Below are 16,014 nucleotides of genomic sequence, written 5' to 3'. Positions count from 1 at the left end.
TTCGCTGCCGGGGCGAGCGGCGGCTTGTCCAGCACCGCCAAGCCCCTGGCCGTGCCCTTGCGACAGAGCCCTGCCCGGTGCCGGCACCGCTCCCCGAGAGCCCCGCTCGGGCGGCGGCACCGCCGGGGCCAACGGCCACCATCCGCACGGGGCGGGGCGCCCCCCGGGAACAACCCCCGGCTGCCCGCAGGAGCCGCCGGCCCCGGGGAGCCTTTCCCCCGAGGGAGGCAGCGCCCGCTCCGCCTCGTCCCGCGCCCCGCCCCGCTCGGGCAGCCCCGCTGCGCGCAGGTGAGGGAGCTACGGCCCCGCCCGACCTTCGGGGATCGGCCGCCGTACCGAGCGGCGCCCGCCCGCGTCCCCCGTGCCGCGTCCCCCCCGCCGCGGGGACAGCCGGGCCGCGGGACAGCGCCGCCGGCCGTGTGCGCGCGCCCCGCCGCGGGTGGCGTTGCCCTTTTAAGAGCGGCGCGGGGCGGCCGTGACGTCGCGCGCGCAGAGCGCTATCCCGGCGCGCCCGCCCGCCCGCACAGCCGGGAGCGGCGGCGGCACCGCGAAGCGCCCGGACCCGCCCCGGCACCGGCCCCGCCGAGCCCCGCACCGCCCCGCCGGCCCCGCCGCTCTGCCATGCGCCGCGGCCCGGCGCCAGCCTCCGCCGGCGGGAGCCGTCCCGGCAGCAACAGCAGCAGCGCGGCGGCGGGCGAGCGCTGAGCCGCGGCCCCTCAGGGCGCGGATGTCCGCGGGCTGCCCGCGCCGGGAGCTCTCGCCGCGCTGACGGGGCGGGCCCGGCGCCCCGCTCGCCGCAGCGCCCCGCGCCCGCCCCCGGGCTCCCCGCAGCGCCGCCGCTCCCGGCCGCGCTTCCGCCCGCGCCATGGCGGGGAAGGCGGCCGCGGCCGGCGCCGGGGTGCTCCTGGTCACCGCCAACGTCGGGTCCCTCTTTGACGACGTAAGTACCGCGGGCACCGGGGGCAGCTGGGGTTCGCGGGCCGCCGGACCCATCGCCGCCCGCGCTGCCGCTCCGACCGCGAGTGCCGGCGGCGCTCTGGGGCCCGGCGGCCGTCCCGGCCGTGCCCCGGCGCTTCCCGGGGGTGGGACCGCTCTGCCGGAGCCCGGAGCGAGGGCTGGGGCGCGGGGCGGCGGCACAGCCGCGGGAGCGCTGGGAGCGGGGAGCAAGGGGGCGCCGGTGCCGCGTCCCTGTCCCCGAGGTGGTCGCCGTGTGACACTGTCCGTAGCGTCCGGGGGCTCCTCGGGGGAGCGGCAGAGCCCCCCGCAGCCCTGCCCGCCTCCGGACGCTCCTCCCCGGCTGCCAGGCACGGTGTGACACGAAAATGCAGCGTAATTTCTGTTCGGCGTAGTGTGTTCGGGCAAACCTCGGGAAGGTTTCTCGTCTCTGCAAATAAGGCAAGAGCCGCAGCTGCACAGGCGAGCAGAGGGAGGAACGCTCGCTTGAGAATCTGCGTGAATGAAGGCAGATGTTGATGAGTGTCGCCGGGCTCCCGAACCCCGTCGGGCTCTGCTGAAACTGGTAGCAAAGTCCCGCTGGGCCCGAGCAGTGCAGACACGTCCCACAGTGCGAGGGGAGACTTTCCGGGGGTTTGCTAGCTATAAAGCCATACACATCTGACAGAGGATTGGGTCCAGGCTTGTGCTGTGTGTTGTTCTTGCCGTGTGTTAGGACGGGGTTTGCTCCAAGCCAGCCTGATGCACAGAGCCCCGAGATGCAGTAACCAAGGGGGTGTTTTGTCTGGTCTTCAAAGTTTGCTTTGCTTTTTCATCACTTTAAAGTCTATTCTGAAATTCACAATTTGATTGTAACAGCGGTAGTCAAAGGATGCAGTTCACGTTAAGTGAACTGTTACAGTTATCACCGTAGTTAGTTTTACACTAAAATGTGGCACTTCATATTAAATGAACACTGTGAAAACGCTCATTTCATAGTAATTGTCATGGCTGTGGCCTTGGGTGTACGCAGCACCTGTGTGTAAGTGATGCCGGTGTGTTCAGTGGTGTTTCAGCAGGTGGTTTCTGGATTTTTCCTACTCCATGGCTGGAGCCGAGGGGTGCCACCTCTGTGTCACCAAGCCTGTCATCCAGACGAACCCTGTGACTCGAAGTGCTCTTTGGAGCACTGTCACTGCAGGAATCCCTGGCTGTCAGACCCAGCCATTTCCTGGTTGTTGCTGCTTGGTATTCGAGGCTCTGGGCGTTCCTGTAGTGTGCTCGTTGTGCAGTGTTTGCTGTACCGGAGGAACACACTTCAGTTCTAGCCAGCAACTGTCCTGCCATGAAAAAATTAGTTTTCTACAGCAACGAAACCGGGCTCATTTGAATCAATTCCACTGCAGGGTGGGAAATTGGAAGACTGGTCTGAACATCTGTAGTTGTGGTCCTGGTGTGTGGCTGTTGGAGCTGGGAATGGTGGCTGCCTGGAGGGGCTTCTGGAGTTACATTGGTGCACTTGGGGTGCAGGAAAGGTGACCTTAACTAGGTTTGGCAACTTGGTTCTTGAGTTGTGTGTGGGAGCTGTTAGTGGCTGGTTCTGCTTGCTGGGCCGTTCCCATGCAGTTGAGGAATATGTTTCTTTGCTGGGACCTGGAGTGATTTCAGTCCTGAACAAGGACTTGCTTTGATGGACTGTGCCAGAGCTGGGCTGGAAAACCACTTCCCATTCCTTTAATTCATGTTTTCTATTTCTGATTTCGGTGGGTGGTACATATTTTAATTAAATGCCACACTCTTAGCCAGATGTTGTCTGACCTCACGATAGTGTCACAGTATGTGCTGTCGCAAGGCAGTGCAGGAGCACTGAGCAGATGGGATGGTCAGGACCAGGTATCCTGCACTTACACTGTCCTGCCAGCTCTTGTGCTGAGATCCCATCTGCTGTGGGCCAGAGCCCTCTGGGAAGCATTCCCCTCCGGAGCTCCAGGGCAGGTGCCTGTGTAAGAGGCTGCTCTGGGCAGGGGCCTCTGGTGATGGGGAGCCCTGCACGGTGGGACTCCTGTCCCCCCTTCCACCCAGCAGACCCTCGTGATGTCTCTGTATTGCCCTGTGTGTTCAAAGCAGCCTGAGTGGTGCTGTGTGGCAGCAGTGTGATTTGCACTTCAGGTGTGTTTTGTGTGAGTTGTGTTTGCTTGTGTGTGCAAATGCTCTTGAGACTAGCATTTTGTCGCTTAAAATACCTTCAGTAGGCAGGTTTGCCTGCACAGTCTTTCCTAGATCACTTGTGTTGCTGAGCTGCCTGTACTTCTGCAAAGAGGGGAAAATTGCTTTTTTTGCTATCTGGTTTGCCAGAAGCAGGTTATGACAACACATGGGTTTGCTTCTGCCAGCCATCCCCATCCATTAATTACCTGTTGGAGTGGTGACCTGGGAGCTCATGAATAAACATGGCAAAGTGAGGAGGGACTGAGCTGGGTTCTTTCATTCCTCTAGTAGCTTTGCTGCTTCCTTAAAAATGCTAATGGAGTATTAGATCTTCAAATATTCTTTCAAGTTACATGAACATGTGCATCTCATGAATATGAATGGGTATGATTTTTGGTACATTTGTGTTTACTTAAGCATTTAATGCTTTTCTTACTATAGAATCAGTTCCTAGTTTTATCACAGTATGCACAGTAACAAAAGATAGAGTTCAGGCTACCCATGAGTCACTTTCTCTTGTCCCCCTCCTCTGATGCCCCTGCCTATGGTAGGGGAATTCAACTAGATGAACATTAAAGGTCCCTTCCAACCCAAACCTGTGATCCCATCTTCTCCCTCCTTCTCTCTCTCTCACTGGTTCCTTGCTTCCTTTGCTTCCTCTAGCTGCATTGACAAAACTGCTCATGTACCTTGCGATGAGCTGAGTGCTGTAGTGGGCACAGAATCTTACCTGCCTGGCACTGCACTGCTTTTACTGTAGAGGGGTTTAATTTATGTCCCAAATTCTTTTGCCAATCTGCTATAACTCCTTCGTTCTGTTCAGTTGCTTTTCAACAGCTTAATGCTGTTTGTTTTTCCCTGTGACAGACACCTGGAAGTGGCGTATGAGCAGCAGATGAGGGGAGGCTGTGTGGAGAAAGTTTCCCTCACCATGTCTCATGGCCAGTGCAGCAGAGGAGCTGTGGCTGCTTCTGCTGCAGGGAGGCAGGTGGAGATCTTTGCAATTCAGTTGTTGTGGCTGTCCCAGAAGTTTTGTTACTGTGTGCTCTGTGTTTATATGGGTGCAGGCACAAACATTGGAAAACCATCTTAGTGCTCATACCTGAAAATCATGTCTTACTCAGTGTCAGTTTTAGGTGATTTTAATAATCTGTGTTGGTTAAGTGTTTGGAGGTAGACCTTTAGGGAAAGGATTTCCAATGTGCCCAGCAGACTTAGCTGTACAGGTTCTGAAATTTCTAGCCAGGTTGGAAAATAGTTAATTTGTTCCAGTTATCTTTGGAATTGGAATGTATGAGCCTAAATTAGGCAAGAGCTTCCAAAACCCTTCCTTCTGTCTTCATACACTGGATGTATGTAGTGCTTAAATTTTCAGGACAGGTTTAGTCAGAATAGATGTGCAATGGTGACAAGGGAGGCAAAAGTTAACCAGAACATGTTATTTTATTAGCTTAAAAGAGAAGAATGGGAGAAGTGTGCCAGGGAATTGCTGTATGGTGCTGATACCTAGGATTTTGAATGGCTAATAGCATTACTGCCCTACCCGTGCCTCTATTTTCTTTGACTCTGCAGAACGCTGGCCTTCATGTGACAGTGCTATGGTGGGGCAATATGCTTTGACATTCACAGGTGGCCTTCACCTATCCCCATTTGGGTCAATGTCTCCCTTTTTGATACAGTACATGAAGAGGGCAGGGATGGAATTTCCTGTTTCACATCCTGTTTGTAGTATTATTATAAACTTATTCTTTAATTCTAAGTATGAACTTGAAGTATTCTTTACTTCTGTTAAGAGCTGAAGTCTGTCATTTGAATTTGAAGTAGAAATAGTTTGATTTCTAAAGAAGCATTAAGACTATCATGTTGCAACTCAAGGCACCCTCTCTTCAAATCACACCTATGAGATTGAGTGAGAGGTAATATTTGGTTCATTGTGACTTTTGAAAATAAACTCATTATTTCACTACTGAGAAACACTTAACCCATCCTTACAGTCAGGCAGTGTTGATGTTATCTGGAGTGGAAATCAAATTATCCCAACATGTCCACGTAAGGGTGATGTTTCTCGGGGATGTTTCAGTGTGTGGCAGCATTCCTGCAGATGTTCTGGGTTGGCAGCTGGCAGGGAGGGAGCAGGGAGCCTGGGCTTGTGGTCTGGCCTTGTGGGGGCAAGAGCAGCAGAACTGAGGAAGAGGGGGGAGGTTGATGGGAGAAGGGTCCTGGCCTGGCTTTGCCAGTGGGTCTGTACTCCTCTCACTGTACAGCCCAGAGTTTGGTGGGAGCTGGGGCTGTGGCCAGGTGGATCTGGCAAGCTGGAGCATGCTGGGGCTGAGCCTGGCACTGAGCACTTTGGCTGGCTCCCAAGGGCCCCACACCTGGGGGGTTATTGTCTTGCTGGCTTTGATGCCACCAAATTGCGTGCTCACAGCTCAGACTTGCATTTGAGGGCTGTGCACTTTTGAGCAATAATACAGAAGACCAACGGAAAAGTATTTTTTAGTGTTCTCTATGATGGAAACCCTAGAAATAAGGAATCTCCAATTTCTCTTCATCTGACTCTGCACTCTGTGCTTTCTAGTTTCTGGTTGTTTTGGTGGCTTCTTTCTGTGTTTATTTCTCTGTTGTGTTAGTGGCCCTGTTAATTTCTTAAATGTTGTTGCTGCCTTCTGTTTGTTCAGTTTTCTGTTGTGGAATCTCAAATGTTTTTCTTTCAGTTTCTGCCATACTCATGTTTATGTTGTATTTTAAAAGGAGGCTTTCTTGTTTTACTCCATTCTAAACTCCCTGTGCAGGAGGTGAAATTTTGAGGTAGGCTTGGCTGCGAATAGCCCTGGCTTTGTGTGCCTTTTCAGTGTGATGCTGCTAAAAGGGATATTGGTTTGAAAATCCTTCTGTGCTGGGAGATGAGCTGAGGGAGGTGTGTGTGGGCAGCTGCTGGGCTCGAGCCATACAGTGCAGCTGCACCAGCAGCAGTGCCCGAGCTGGCCTGTGTTACAGAGGTGCTTTATCCAGGTGTCTTGGGACGAGGAGCAAGTGTGGGTACATGTGCTTTGAAACAGCTCTAGGCTGCCTGAGGGGTGGGACCTGTTTGTAACTCCTCCTTTGTTTAGTCTGTGGTGGGTGACAGTGTCAAGTGTGCACAGTGAGCGATGTGTCAGCGTCAATCCTTCACAGCCTGCTGGGAGAGGAGCTAAATACTTGTCCTGATTTATGGCTCCCTGAGTGTCAGCTTCTAAGTAATGCGGCTCTTGGCATGCCTGCTGTAGGCTAAGGACACATCAGTGTGTGCTGGGGGGTTACTGCTAACCATTCCCCCACTCAAAGCATCCCTGGCCCCGTGCAGTGGTCCAGGGGTGCTTCCCACATGAAGGCTGTGCATGTCCTGCAAACCACCAGCCCTTCCCCTGCAGCTCCTGAGGTGTATTCAGTGAGTGTGAGCTGCAGAGCAAAGTCCTCTTCTGAGTATCAATGCGGAGCAGACCCGAAGCAGACATGCAATAAAGCAGTGACATGTTGTTGTGCATCCACATATTTCTAAAATTTAAAGCTCTGATTTGCTGAAGATGGCTGGAGCAGTAACAGTACAGGCAGCACAGAGGGTGGAGGTTTCCTCCAAGATGGAGATGTATGCTTAAAAAAAATCCACTTTTCTCTTTAGCAAAAATCCAGCACTTTTTTCTTTTTAGCAGACAGTTTTACAATTCTCTGAGCAAAAGAGTTTCCATTAAGAGCTGGTGTGGTGTTTGGCCACCCTTAAGGGGATGCACAGAGGATTATCTTGTAGACCATCTTTCTTCTCCTTTTGATTAAGTGTTATCACTGACAAGAGCACAAGGAGGTAATAGTGGCAAAATGCACTGTAGTTAAACCTTTCTTTTAATGTGGTTTTTTAGCAGTCGAGTTGACATTTTGCACCTTTTTGGGTTTCCACAAATCACCAGTGTATCAGTGTGGTGGTTTAAAAGGACTTAGTTCCTATTTTATTTCATATTTGAATATGAAATTATGCAATATGAGTAGGATACCATAGGAAGAAGGCTTTCCATGCAGATCTGATAGTTTTTTAGTACTAGGCTGTATTTAAAGGTTTTGTTCCTGGTTCCACAGTTCTCATCATCAATTTTCTTACCATAAAATTTGACTTCAAAGAGACAGAATACCAGTCAAGCTGTCAGATTTCATGATCTACATAAAAGGCTGATCTGGTTTTTACTTACTTTTTCTGTCTTTCCCTTTTCTATTATTTATTTCATCATATTGTTTATATCTTCTCCCCCCACAAATGAATTTCCTCTTTTTTATCTCAGATGCTTTCTTTCCCTTTCTGGTACGCTGTGTATTCACCTCTTCCTGAAAGCTCTCCCCTTACTCCTCATTTGTGATTTAAAGTGAGTCACTTAAAAAGGAGTCTTTTTGATTTGGAGTTTTGTGGGTGCCTCTTACGCCATCAGGAAGGTGAGAGTGGCTGTCCTGTACACACTCCTTTCTCTGTTGAAGGGGAGATCCCACCAGGTTAAACTCGGGTTTCCCTCCACCATGGGCATGCTGTGCCTTGGCATCTGAGTGGGAAATCAAATGACTGAACTACCTTGGGAGACAAACTGGCTTTAAGTGTGTGATCTGGGTGGTATCTCCACCACCCCACAGAAGATCAGCCACTTTGGCTGTAGCTTTGCATTGTCCTCTGCCCCTAAACTGTTACCTTAAATTGGGGGAAAAAAAAAGGAAAAAGTCGAGCAGACAGGCATGACTGCAAGCCAGTTGCATGCTTTTAGTATGTGGAAGCTTTCAAAATACATCTATTTTAGTATAGGTTAATACTTTATTTGATATTCTCTAACCATCTTCTTTCACTCTCTTGGTGGAGACCAGGAAGTGGTCATGGGAAAACAGGACTTTCTGACTTTGGGTGCTTGAATGGCCTGTCAGAGTCCTTTAGCATCCTTTTGGCATCTTTATTACTAAAGTGGCATCTTCCCCTGATGAAATTTCCATGGAAATGTTATTTAATATTGTGGAGAAGGTGACATTAAACACAATAACCATAATTCTGGGGAAAAGTGAGGATTAAAGTAAAACTTTACTTTTGTTGGTTTTCTTCCAATAGTATGTAGTAGTTATTCAACACTCTTAGCACTATCAGTATTTGTACATCATTTTAAAATGTAAGTATTTTATTTAATCACTAATTTCTAGCACTTTTCTTGTTATTGGCAAAGCTTGAAGTTAAAGCATTTATTGAAGCAAACAAAAGTGATCATTGTTCTTATATGATATTTGAAGTCAGAGATAATTGATGGTTTTCATTAATGTCTTCAAGTTGTTAAGCACTTGTCTTCATGAGTCAGTCAGCTGTAACAGATGATATCCTTGAAAGCAGGATATTAAAGCTGAGGAAAGCAATTAACCTGTGGTGTTGTCACAGGTTTTGTTCTCTCGTGTAGGCACCTTAGGGTCGGTTCCAGCAGCTCTTAGTGGGTGTGACTGTCACTGACACCTGGGTGTTTATTACCCTGCAGCGCAACTGAGACCTCTGGGCTGTAATTTGAGGTGGGACCTACAGCTCAGGGATGCAGTTACAAGTCCCAAGCTGCAACATGGAGAGCTTTCCTTTCACTTGTGGTTTGTGACTGGAAGGCTTTCCCCTTCAGATTTTGGTTTGTCCTCAGTAAAACAGCTTCTGATCTTTTCTTGTAGTGTTTCCCAAGTTGGTGGAAAGTTCTCCTGCCTGTGTTCCTTGCCAAATCCTGCTGTCCCTGTCTTTTCTGTGTCTTCTTTTCCCTGGTTTCACTTTGGTTTCTTTTCTAATACAGTTCACAGCCAGAGACTCTAGTGAGTAGAGGCTTAACATCACACAGAATTGCAGCAGAGCCAGAAAGAAGTGGTGGGTGATGTGGGGTGTGCAGTGCTGCCTGCACTGGGCAGAGGCCAGCCAGGGGTTCTGCTCAGGCGGAGTTTTTGGACAGCATGTGGGTGAAGGAGAAGAAATCCTGACCTCGTTCACACACAAGCTCTTGTTGTGAAGCCAAACAGGTGGTTTTGTGTTTGCCCACTTCCTGTGTCTGTGCTCAGGGCCACAGCCAGCCAGCTCGCTGCCATCCACAGTCTGGGCTTTCCTGCTGCTTGCAGATCACTGATAGCTCCAGAAGCACTGGAAGCATGGCATTTGCTCACATCCCACTTGTGCTCAGTCTTTGAAAGCCAGAATGCAAAAAATGTTGATTTGGGTTGTTTGCTGGTGTGCATCTGGAAGCTGTGCACTGTTCCTCTTAGGCATGCCTAGGGACAGTGTACTGAATGGTGCCGGAATGAGGTGGTTTGGAGGTTTTCCCTTGCAACACAAAATATGTTGTGTGAAATTAGGCTCAAATTTGGAACCCATAGTGTTGGACTGTAGCACTCATGGCTGCAGATCACTGTATGGGAGACCAGTAGCCACCACAGTTCAGACAAGGACTGTGTGCCTGAGTTGTGCAGCAACTGCCCAGGGCTGTCTGACCCTCAAAACAGCCTGGAGAAAAAGTAACTGCTTCCAGGGCAAAAGGTGTGTTCCAGGAGGAATGGTGGTTATTGGTGGGAATGCTCTACTAGGCTCTGGAAGTCAGGGCTCAGTTTGTGTTGAGCCACAAGCATCCTGCATGACCCAAAGCAAGTGTCAGCAGATCCCCCAGACAGCTGCCCCTCCAAAAGAGGCATTGCCATGCTTGGGACAGGCTGTGGACATGACGTCTTGGTTCTCCTGCCAAAAAGGGGAGGATTTTGGAAGGATGCTTTGGTAGTTCTGAATTTGAAGCTAGTGCAGTGGATGGCTGTGATGGCAGGTGGGCACAGCTCTGCAGCCAGAGGAGGTGTGCAGCCAGAGAGCTGTCAGGGGAACTGGACTGTGCAGGCCATGCATGAGAGCCACGGCAATGCCTTGTTCTTTCTGCTCTAGCTCAAGGAAGGCAGAGGAGCACCTTATACAGACTGCAGCACAGCCTGTACAGGCATGTACCACGTTTGGTTACTGGAGAAGCTCCTGGCGAAACAAAGACTTGGATAATTTGAGCTGTGCGAGCCTCCTGCTTTGCGAGAGGTTCTTTGGCTTGCACAAGCTCAATTGAGTGGCAAAACCAGCTCTCTTTAGTTACGGGAGTCAGTACAAGCGGGGAAAGATGCTCCGGGTGGGTCTGCGCTTTGGTGAGGCTCACAGAGACTGTTTACAGGATGTGGATAACGTCACCCTCTCTAGAATGTTCAGCTCTTGGTAGGAGGCTTCGCTCGCACCCATCACAGGCACTGGGTACCATGGGAACACGCAGTATCCAAAACCTGTTTGTTGTACTTTGCATGAGGTAGAGCTGCCTCTACATGTTCACTCCTCACTTTCCATTTTCCACTGCATTCTTGAAAAGAGCTGGTTTGTTTTTTTTTTTTTTTAATTGCCCTCAATTATGTTGGCAAGCCACTGCATATTGATGGCTGGGCTCCTTGGAGCACCTCTGTACCGGGCTGGTGGCACTCTTGGCACTGCAGTGGATGAACAGTGAGTGGCACACAGGCATTGGGAGCAGGACCTAATTCTGAATTCTTTCATTAAAGCTTTTTAAATGACACAGTGGGAGCTTGTATTGAAGTTTTTGGTTCTTCTGGTGTCGCAAACTCTTAGTTTAGGGGCTTTACCAATCCCTTTTGGAAAAGCAAAGCTAGTCTTCCTGCAGGAACAGCTCAGAACTATGCTGGACTGTGCGTCAAGTGAATATGAAAAGAAATGGTACAAAAATTACTTGAGGGAAGTCTGGACTCATTAAGTACCATCAGCTAGCATTGGCCCTGTTTTAATTACTTCAGAATTTTTATTTAAGGACACAACTTGTGCTTTTTTCAGACTCTCTGAGCAGTGGAGACCTTTCAATGCGTTCTTGGGCAGACAGCTGTTGTTGGGTCCAGCACAGCAGTGGATTTGCAAAAAGAAAGTTCCCTTTGACAAAAGCATTGTCTGTGTCTCTGACCTTGCCATTTAAAATGTTTTTTAAAACCAGCTGTTCAAAGTGAAAGTTTTGATCCCTATTGTGGTTTTTGTTGGAGGAAGAAATTGAAAAACTGTCAGAGTTTTTTAAAATTTATTTTTAACTTCAAATGCTGCCAGGCACATGAAGAAGTAAAGAATTGGGTGTGACAGTATGATAGGACCAACCCAGTCACTTCAGAGAACTGGATGTGACCCAAAAATCTTCTGCTAAACCAGTTTATTTTCATGAACTGGCAGTGTTGTTTTTCTGGGCTGGGAGCACAGGCCTGATCCTGGCTCCACTGCTGATCAGGCTCTGAAGCCAGTTCTCATTTGTCTTGTGGGACAGCCTTTTAGCAAAAAGGAACCAAACCCTTTTCTCTTCAGCTGTCCTTATTAAATATTAAAGCATTTGTTATTTATGACCATTGTGCGCCTTTTACTTATGTCAACAAAGAAAGATTTGTTATTCTTTTCCCTTTTTTTTCCTAAATTATATGAATGTTGTTTCCTGAATTATATGAAATGAATCTGCTTGTTCTTATAGGCTGTTACTATCATTATAGCCCCAATGAAGTGTGTGAACAGTAAGTTGTATCCCAGGATGGATAAAGACAGAACTGTGCCAGCCAGGTGAAGGGAAACTTCCTTGCTAAGCAGGTGAATTTTGATGCAAGACTAGATTGTGTTTCTTAAAAATAATGAACTTCCGTGAACATTCAGTGTTGTATAATGAAAGTCCATATTAAACAGATAAGACCTTTGCTTTATGCTATATTCAGAGCAGCCCAAGAAAGGTCCACAAGGAAATGCTAGAGAGCTTGTGGTACCTTCATCCTGGCAGGTACCTTGGAAGCCATCTGGATAAGGCCCTGAGCACCCAACTCTTGGGAGAGTTTGCTTGCGCAGGGAGTTGGACCTCGGGAACTCCATCACAGCCTCATTTTGTGACTCTGTAGCCAGACATTATACATTTTTTCCTTGGTTTTATTTTTATTGCTGATGCCATTGCCCACTGCTTTCCAGCACTTGCTAGGGATGACAGCCTAGTTCTCTGTTCAATATTTTGTGGCAAATCCTCATTCCCTTTTTATCTGCATTTCTGTTACAGATGTAGATCATTTCCAGATGCTTTGTGGAGTGGCTGTGGTTCAGGAATTGGAACATGTGCATGCTTTCCTGAAAATTGGAGGAAAACCATGCATGTCGTCTGTCAGCTTATAAAGTCTCTAAGTCTTGTGAAAGTTTCCTCTTGCCCTCGTAGTGTGTGGGAACTGGAATCTCCAAGTCAGGCTTGCAGCTCTGATGGGTTTTGTTTGTTTGCTTTTCTGTTGACATTTCAATAGTAAATAAATATGCTGTTCCCAGTTACTTCAGAAGTGGGAAAGAGCCAGAAGACCATTCCGAGTGCCTGAGACAGTAAGGACTGTGGAGCCGCAGGGTTTGCTGGCAGCTAATGTGGTATTTACCCCAAAATGAAGCTGCAGAAGAGGCACGTGGTGGGAAGTGATTCAATAGCAGAGAAGCTGCTACGATTGTTTGTTTGTTTTCTGTCTACTCTTGTGTTTGCAACATTGCTGGTTTTTGCTTGAAGCATGATTGGTCCAAAGAACTATGCTGAGAACTGGGAAAACACGTCATAGGACAAAAAGTTAAAAAGTGTATTTCTTTTCTGTCCAGTTATTTGTTTAATCACCATGCCATGTACGGTACAGAGATGTGCCGTTTACATTTGGAGTCATTCACCTGCACAGCCGGAGCGTGCGGCCGTGTCCGCGGGCAGCGGGGCTCGGCCGGGGCTCAGCTCCGCTGCCTCGGCAGGACGGGGCTCGCCCGGTGCGGGGGAATTCCGCCGTCGCCTCCAGCAGCAGGGCAGGTTCAGACCCTTCTCTCAGCCGAGAATTCCATGCCTGATATGAGCGGTGTTGCCTTGCCGCAGCCGTGGCCCGGGGCCCGCTCTGCCTCTCTCCATGCTCCCTGCTCGGCCCGGGGCGCAGAGCTGAGGCCGCGGCTTGCGAGGCCTTTCTTGGGGACAGAGTGGCCGTGCCGGAGCAGGGGACAGCGCAGGTAGACAGGGCAGGTCTCCAGGTCCTCTGGGAGGCTCACGGAAGGAGGCGGGGCTGGTGAGGTCTCTTGAGGCCATGGGTATCGACAGCGTTGTCTCTCCATCTCCCCATTCCCTATCTGCAAACAAACGCAGCTTTGCAGCTGTGTGGACCCTGTTGGAGGAGTCTCTATCTCATCTGCTGCTCGAGGTGGTGGGCATGGGTTTATCCCATAGCTATCTCCCTGGGATGTTGCACAGATACTGAAATAATAATATATATCCTGCATAAGAGACAGTTGTTTTAAAAAAGTTTATAAACACCCCAAACAAATAAAACCCAACCAAGAAAAAAACCCAAACAAATCCCAAAGCCCCGAAATCCTCAGACTGTTAAAAGTGAATGTTACGTAGCCGCATACTTGGCAGGAATGTTGTTACAATTTTATTCTTCCAAATACAAGAATAAACCAATGGTGAATCTCAGCTTTGGTGAAAAGCTGGCTTTGCTGAGGAGTCTGGAAATGCTTGGGTCATGTTGCTGTGTTCCTTAGAGTTCCTCAGAGCTTTTGTTGAGAGCTGAAGGATATGTTAAGACAGCACTTTGACTGTGTTTGCTTGAAATGTGCACGTACTAACGCTTCCTTGCATCACACCATCCCAGAGGGAGATAATTTCAGCTGCTCAGCATTTTCAGAAGGTTCAGTGGTACTTAGTTGAAAAATGTGAGGATGTTTTCCTGAGATCTTGGCAGAACTGAAATTCTTACTTTGTCTTCACAACACTTCTTCCAAAGCCTCTTAATTAAATCCATGAACTTAAAAGCTTTAAGAAAATGGAAGTTCTCATTAAATGAGCATATAAAAAAGTGGGAAAACTTATGAAGTTATTTGTTAATGTAGAAATTTCCAGTAATGTTTTTGAAATGTGATATTCACAAAAGCAGCTTATTAGACTATTCCATGTGTTCTGTTCCATTTTTCACGCTTTTCCTTGCTTGAAATGGGCATTTTACCTTTAGTACATATTTTAAGGTAAAGAATAGGAGGTGAATGGTGCTCATAGAGGAGAGGTGTTCACAGCCTTCCCGTGTTATTTGCCCAAAGTTTCAGGGCAGCGTATCCCTCCTTTGTGTGCCCAACCTGAGCTATATCACTGTAAGTATAATCCTATGTCCTGTAAAATATCTGTGAGATTGTGCAAGTGTTTCTTCTCTAGAGCATAAGCAAATCGTTTTGTGAAAATACTGTAGGTAGATTTGCCAAAACCGCTTTTGGAATTGGAGTATTTACTTCATTTGACTTTCCTGTCTGTCTCAAAGCACTGGCTGTGACTTGCCGAGGGAGACAAATGGGTGCTTTTTCCAAATAATTTAAAGTGATTGGTAGAACTGTTGAAACACTGTCTTAACTACTGCACACCTTTCCGTTCAGAAAACACTGAGTGCATGTGTTGTGCCCGTGGCTTCAGGTGTGCTCCAGCTGGATTTATCTCCAGAGTTCAGAAATGCAGTTAGTTGGTTGTGTGAGGGCGTTTGTTGTTTCTTTGCTCGGTAGGAGGTTTTTTTGTGGTGGTGATTGTAGTGGTGGTGGTGGTGGTGTTTTTATTGCTTTGTTTTGTGGGTGTTGGTTGTGTGGTTTTTTTATATTTTGAAAGGGACTGACTTCTGGCAATGAACTTGAAGAAAACGTGATGGGAACAGGTCACAATAAATACTATCCCAGTGAACTGTGTTTCAAGTGAGTTATTAGAGAGGTGGTAAATCTCTTTGGTCCTTTTAATCCTCTGCTGGGTTTGGAAGGGTAGCCCAGGCTCCATGGTAGTGAGTTTTCTTGGAGCAGTGCTCTCCCTTCCGTCTGTCTTGTACCTTTCTCCTCCATTTATCATTGCTTGTTCCTCAGAGATGGATAAAATGGAAATTCTCATGTCTGAGGCCACATTGCATAAATATTTTTGGAGTATATTGCGAGATGTACTGGCTGTTTGGAGATCTCGAACAGGAGCAACAACTGAACTGAGCTCAGTTAGCATTTGTGATTAATTAAGCTTATGGTGTCTGGAGAGCCCCATGACAAGTACAATTTGCAGTACAAATGCACTGTAACTGATAGCATGTGCTGAGGAGACAAGGTCTCAGTATGGGAAAACAAACTGTTTGTAAAACCTTCCTAAAATTCACTGCCTAATACAAAACCTGGAGTACAGCAAGTGTCTTACCTTGGGGAAAAAACGCAAAGCAAATGCCAAAGGATGTGGCATTAACAGATTATTTAAATGTCTGGGGCACCTGATGAGTGGGTGACTGCTATGTGAGCAGAGCTGCAGGTACCTGTTGCTGGGAGTGTGTGGGTTGGATTTAGAGAGCCTGCTTTACAGCTTTGCTGCTTTCTAATAAGATGCTGGGTTTTGCTTAAATAATGTAAGTAGGAGTAGAGGTTAGGTTACTTCAGGGAAAGCTGCACCGTCAGTGAAGTGACCATACTCTGCACGTTGTTTGTTTGGCACATTAATTAATGTAGCTCTGTAGGGCTGCTGTCACCAGCCCTAACTCTGTAGCAGAGAGGCTGCTCGGTGGCTAGCGGGGTCTGAAGAGGACATCAGCACACAGTTGGGTTTGTGTGTGGAAGGATGGCAAAAACCAGTTCTAGAAAAGCCTGTGTTCATCATGGGACTCTGGAAATGGCCATGGTGGGGGGGTTTGGCCCAAAGGGCGTACTGATAAAATTGAGATGAACAGTTCTCTGAAGTGTTCTTGCTCCAGACTGCCTGATACTTGCTTCATGATAAATCGCAGAGCACAAACCAAGGCAGGGGGCAAAACAGGCCTGCTTTCATTGAG

At 48.5% G+C, this 16,014-nt stretch overlaps 1 protein-coding gene across 2 annotated transcripts in view; it reads left to right on the top strand.

Annotated features, from left to right (window-relative positions):
• Positions 1-350: 350 nt before the first annotated feature.
• The window catches only part of INPP5A (inositol polyphosphate-5-phosphatase A), a 173,747-nt gene continuing 158,083 nt past the window's right edge, over positions 351-16,014 (top strand). Inside the window, exon 1 of one of the 2 annotated variants that reach the window (XM_085064569.1) lies at positions 351-940. In XM_085064569.1, the coding sequence (XP_084920695.1) occupies positions 866-940 (75 nt within the window). In that variant the 5' untranslated portion in view covers positions 351-865. The remainder of the gene's footprint in view (positions 941-16,014) is intronic. The other variant, XM_085064570.1, reaches the window with a different exon arrangement.

The sequence above is a fragment of the Lichenostomus cassidix genome, chromosome 6 (assembly GCF_008360975.1).
Source record: "Lichenostomus cassidix isolate B80296 chromosome 6, HeHo_3.0, whole genome shotgun sequence".
Taxonomy (NCBI): domain Eukaryota; kingdom Metazoa; phylum Chordata; class Aves; order Passeriformes; family Meliphagidae; genus Lichenostomus; species Lichenostomus cassidix.
This window is presented reverse-complemented; position numbering and strand designations above follow the sequence as displayed.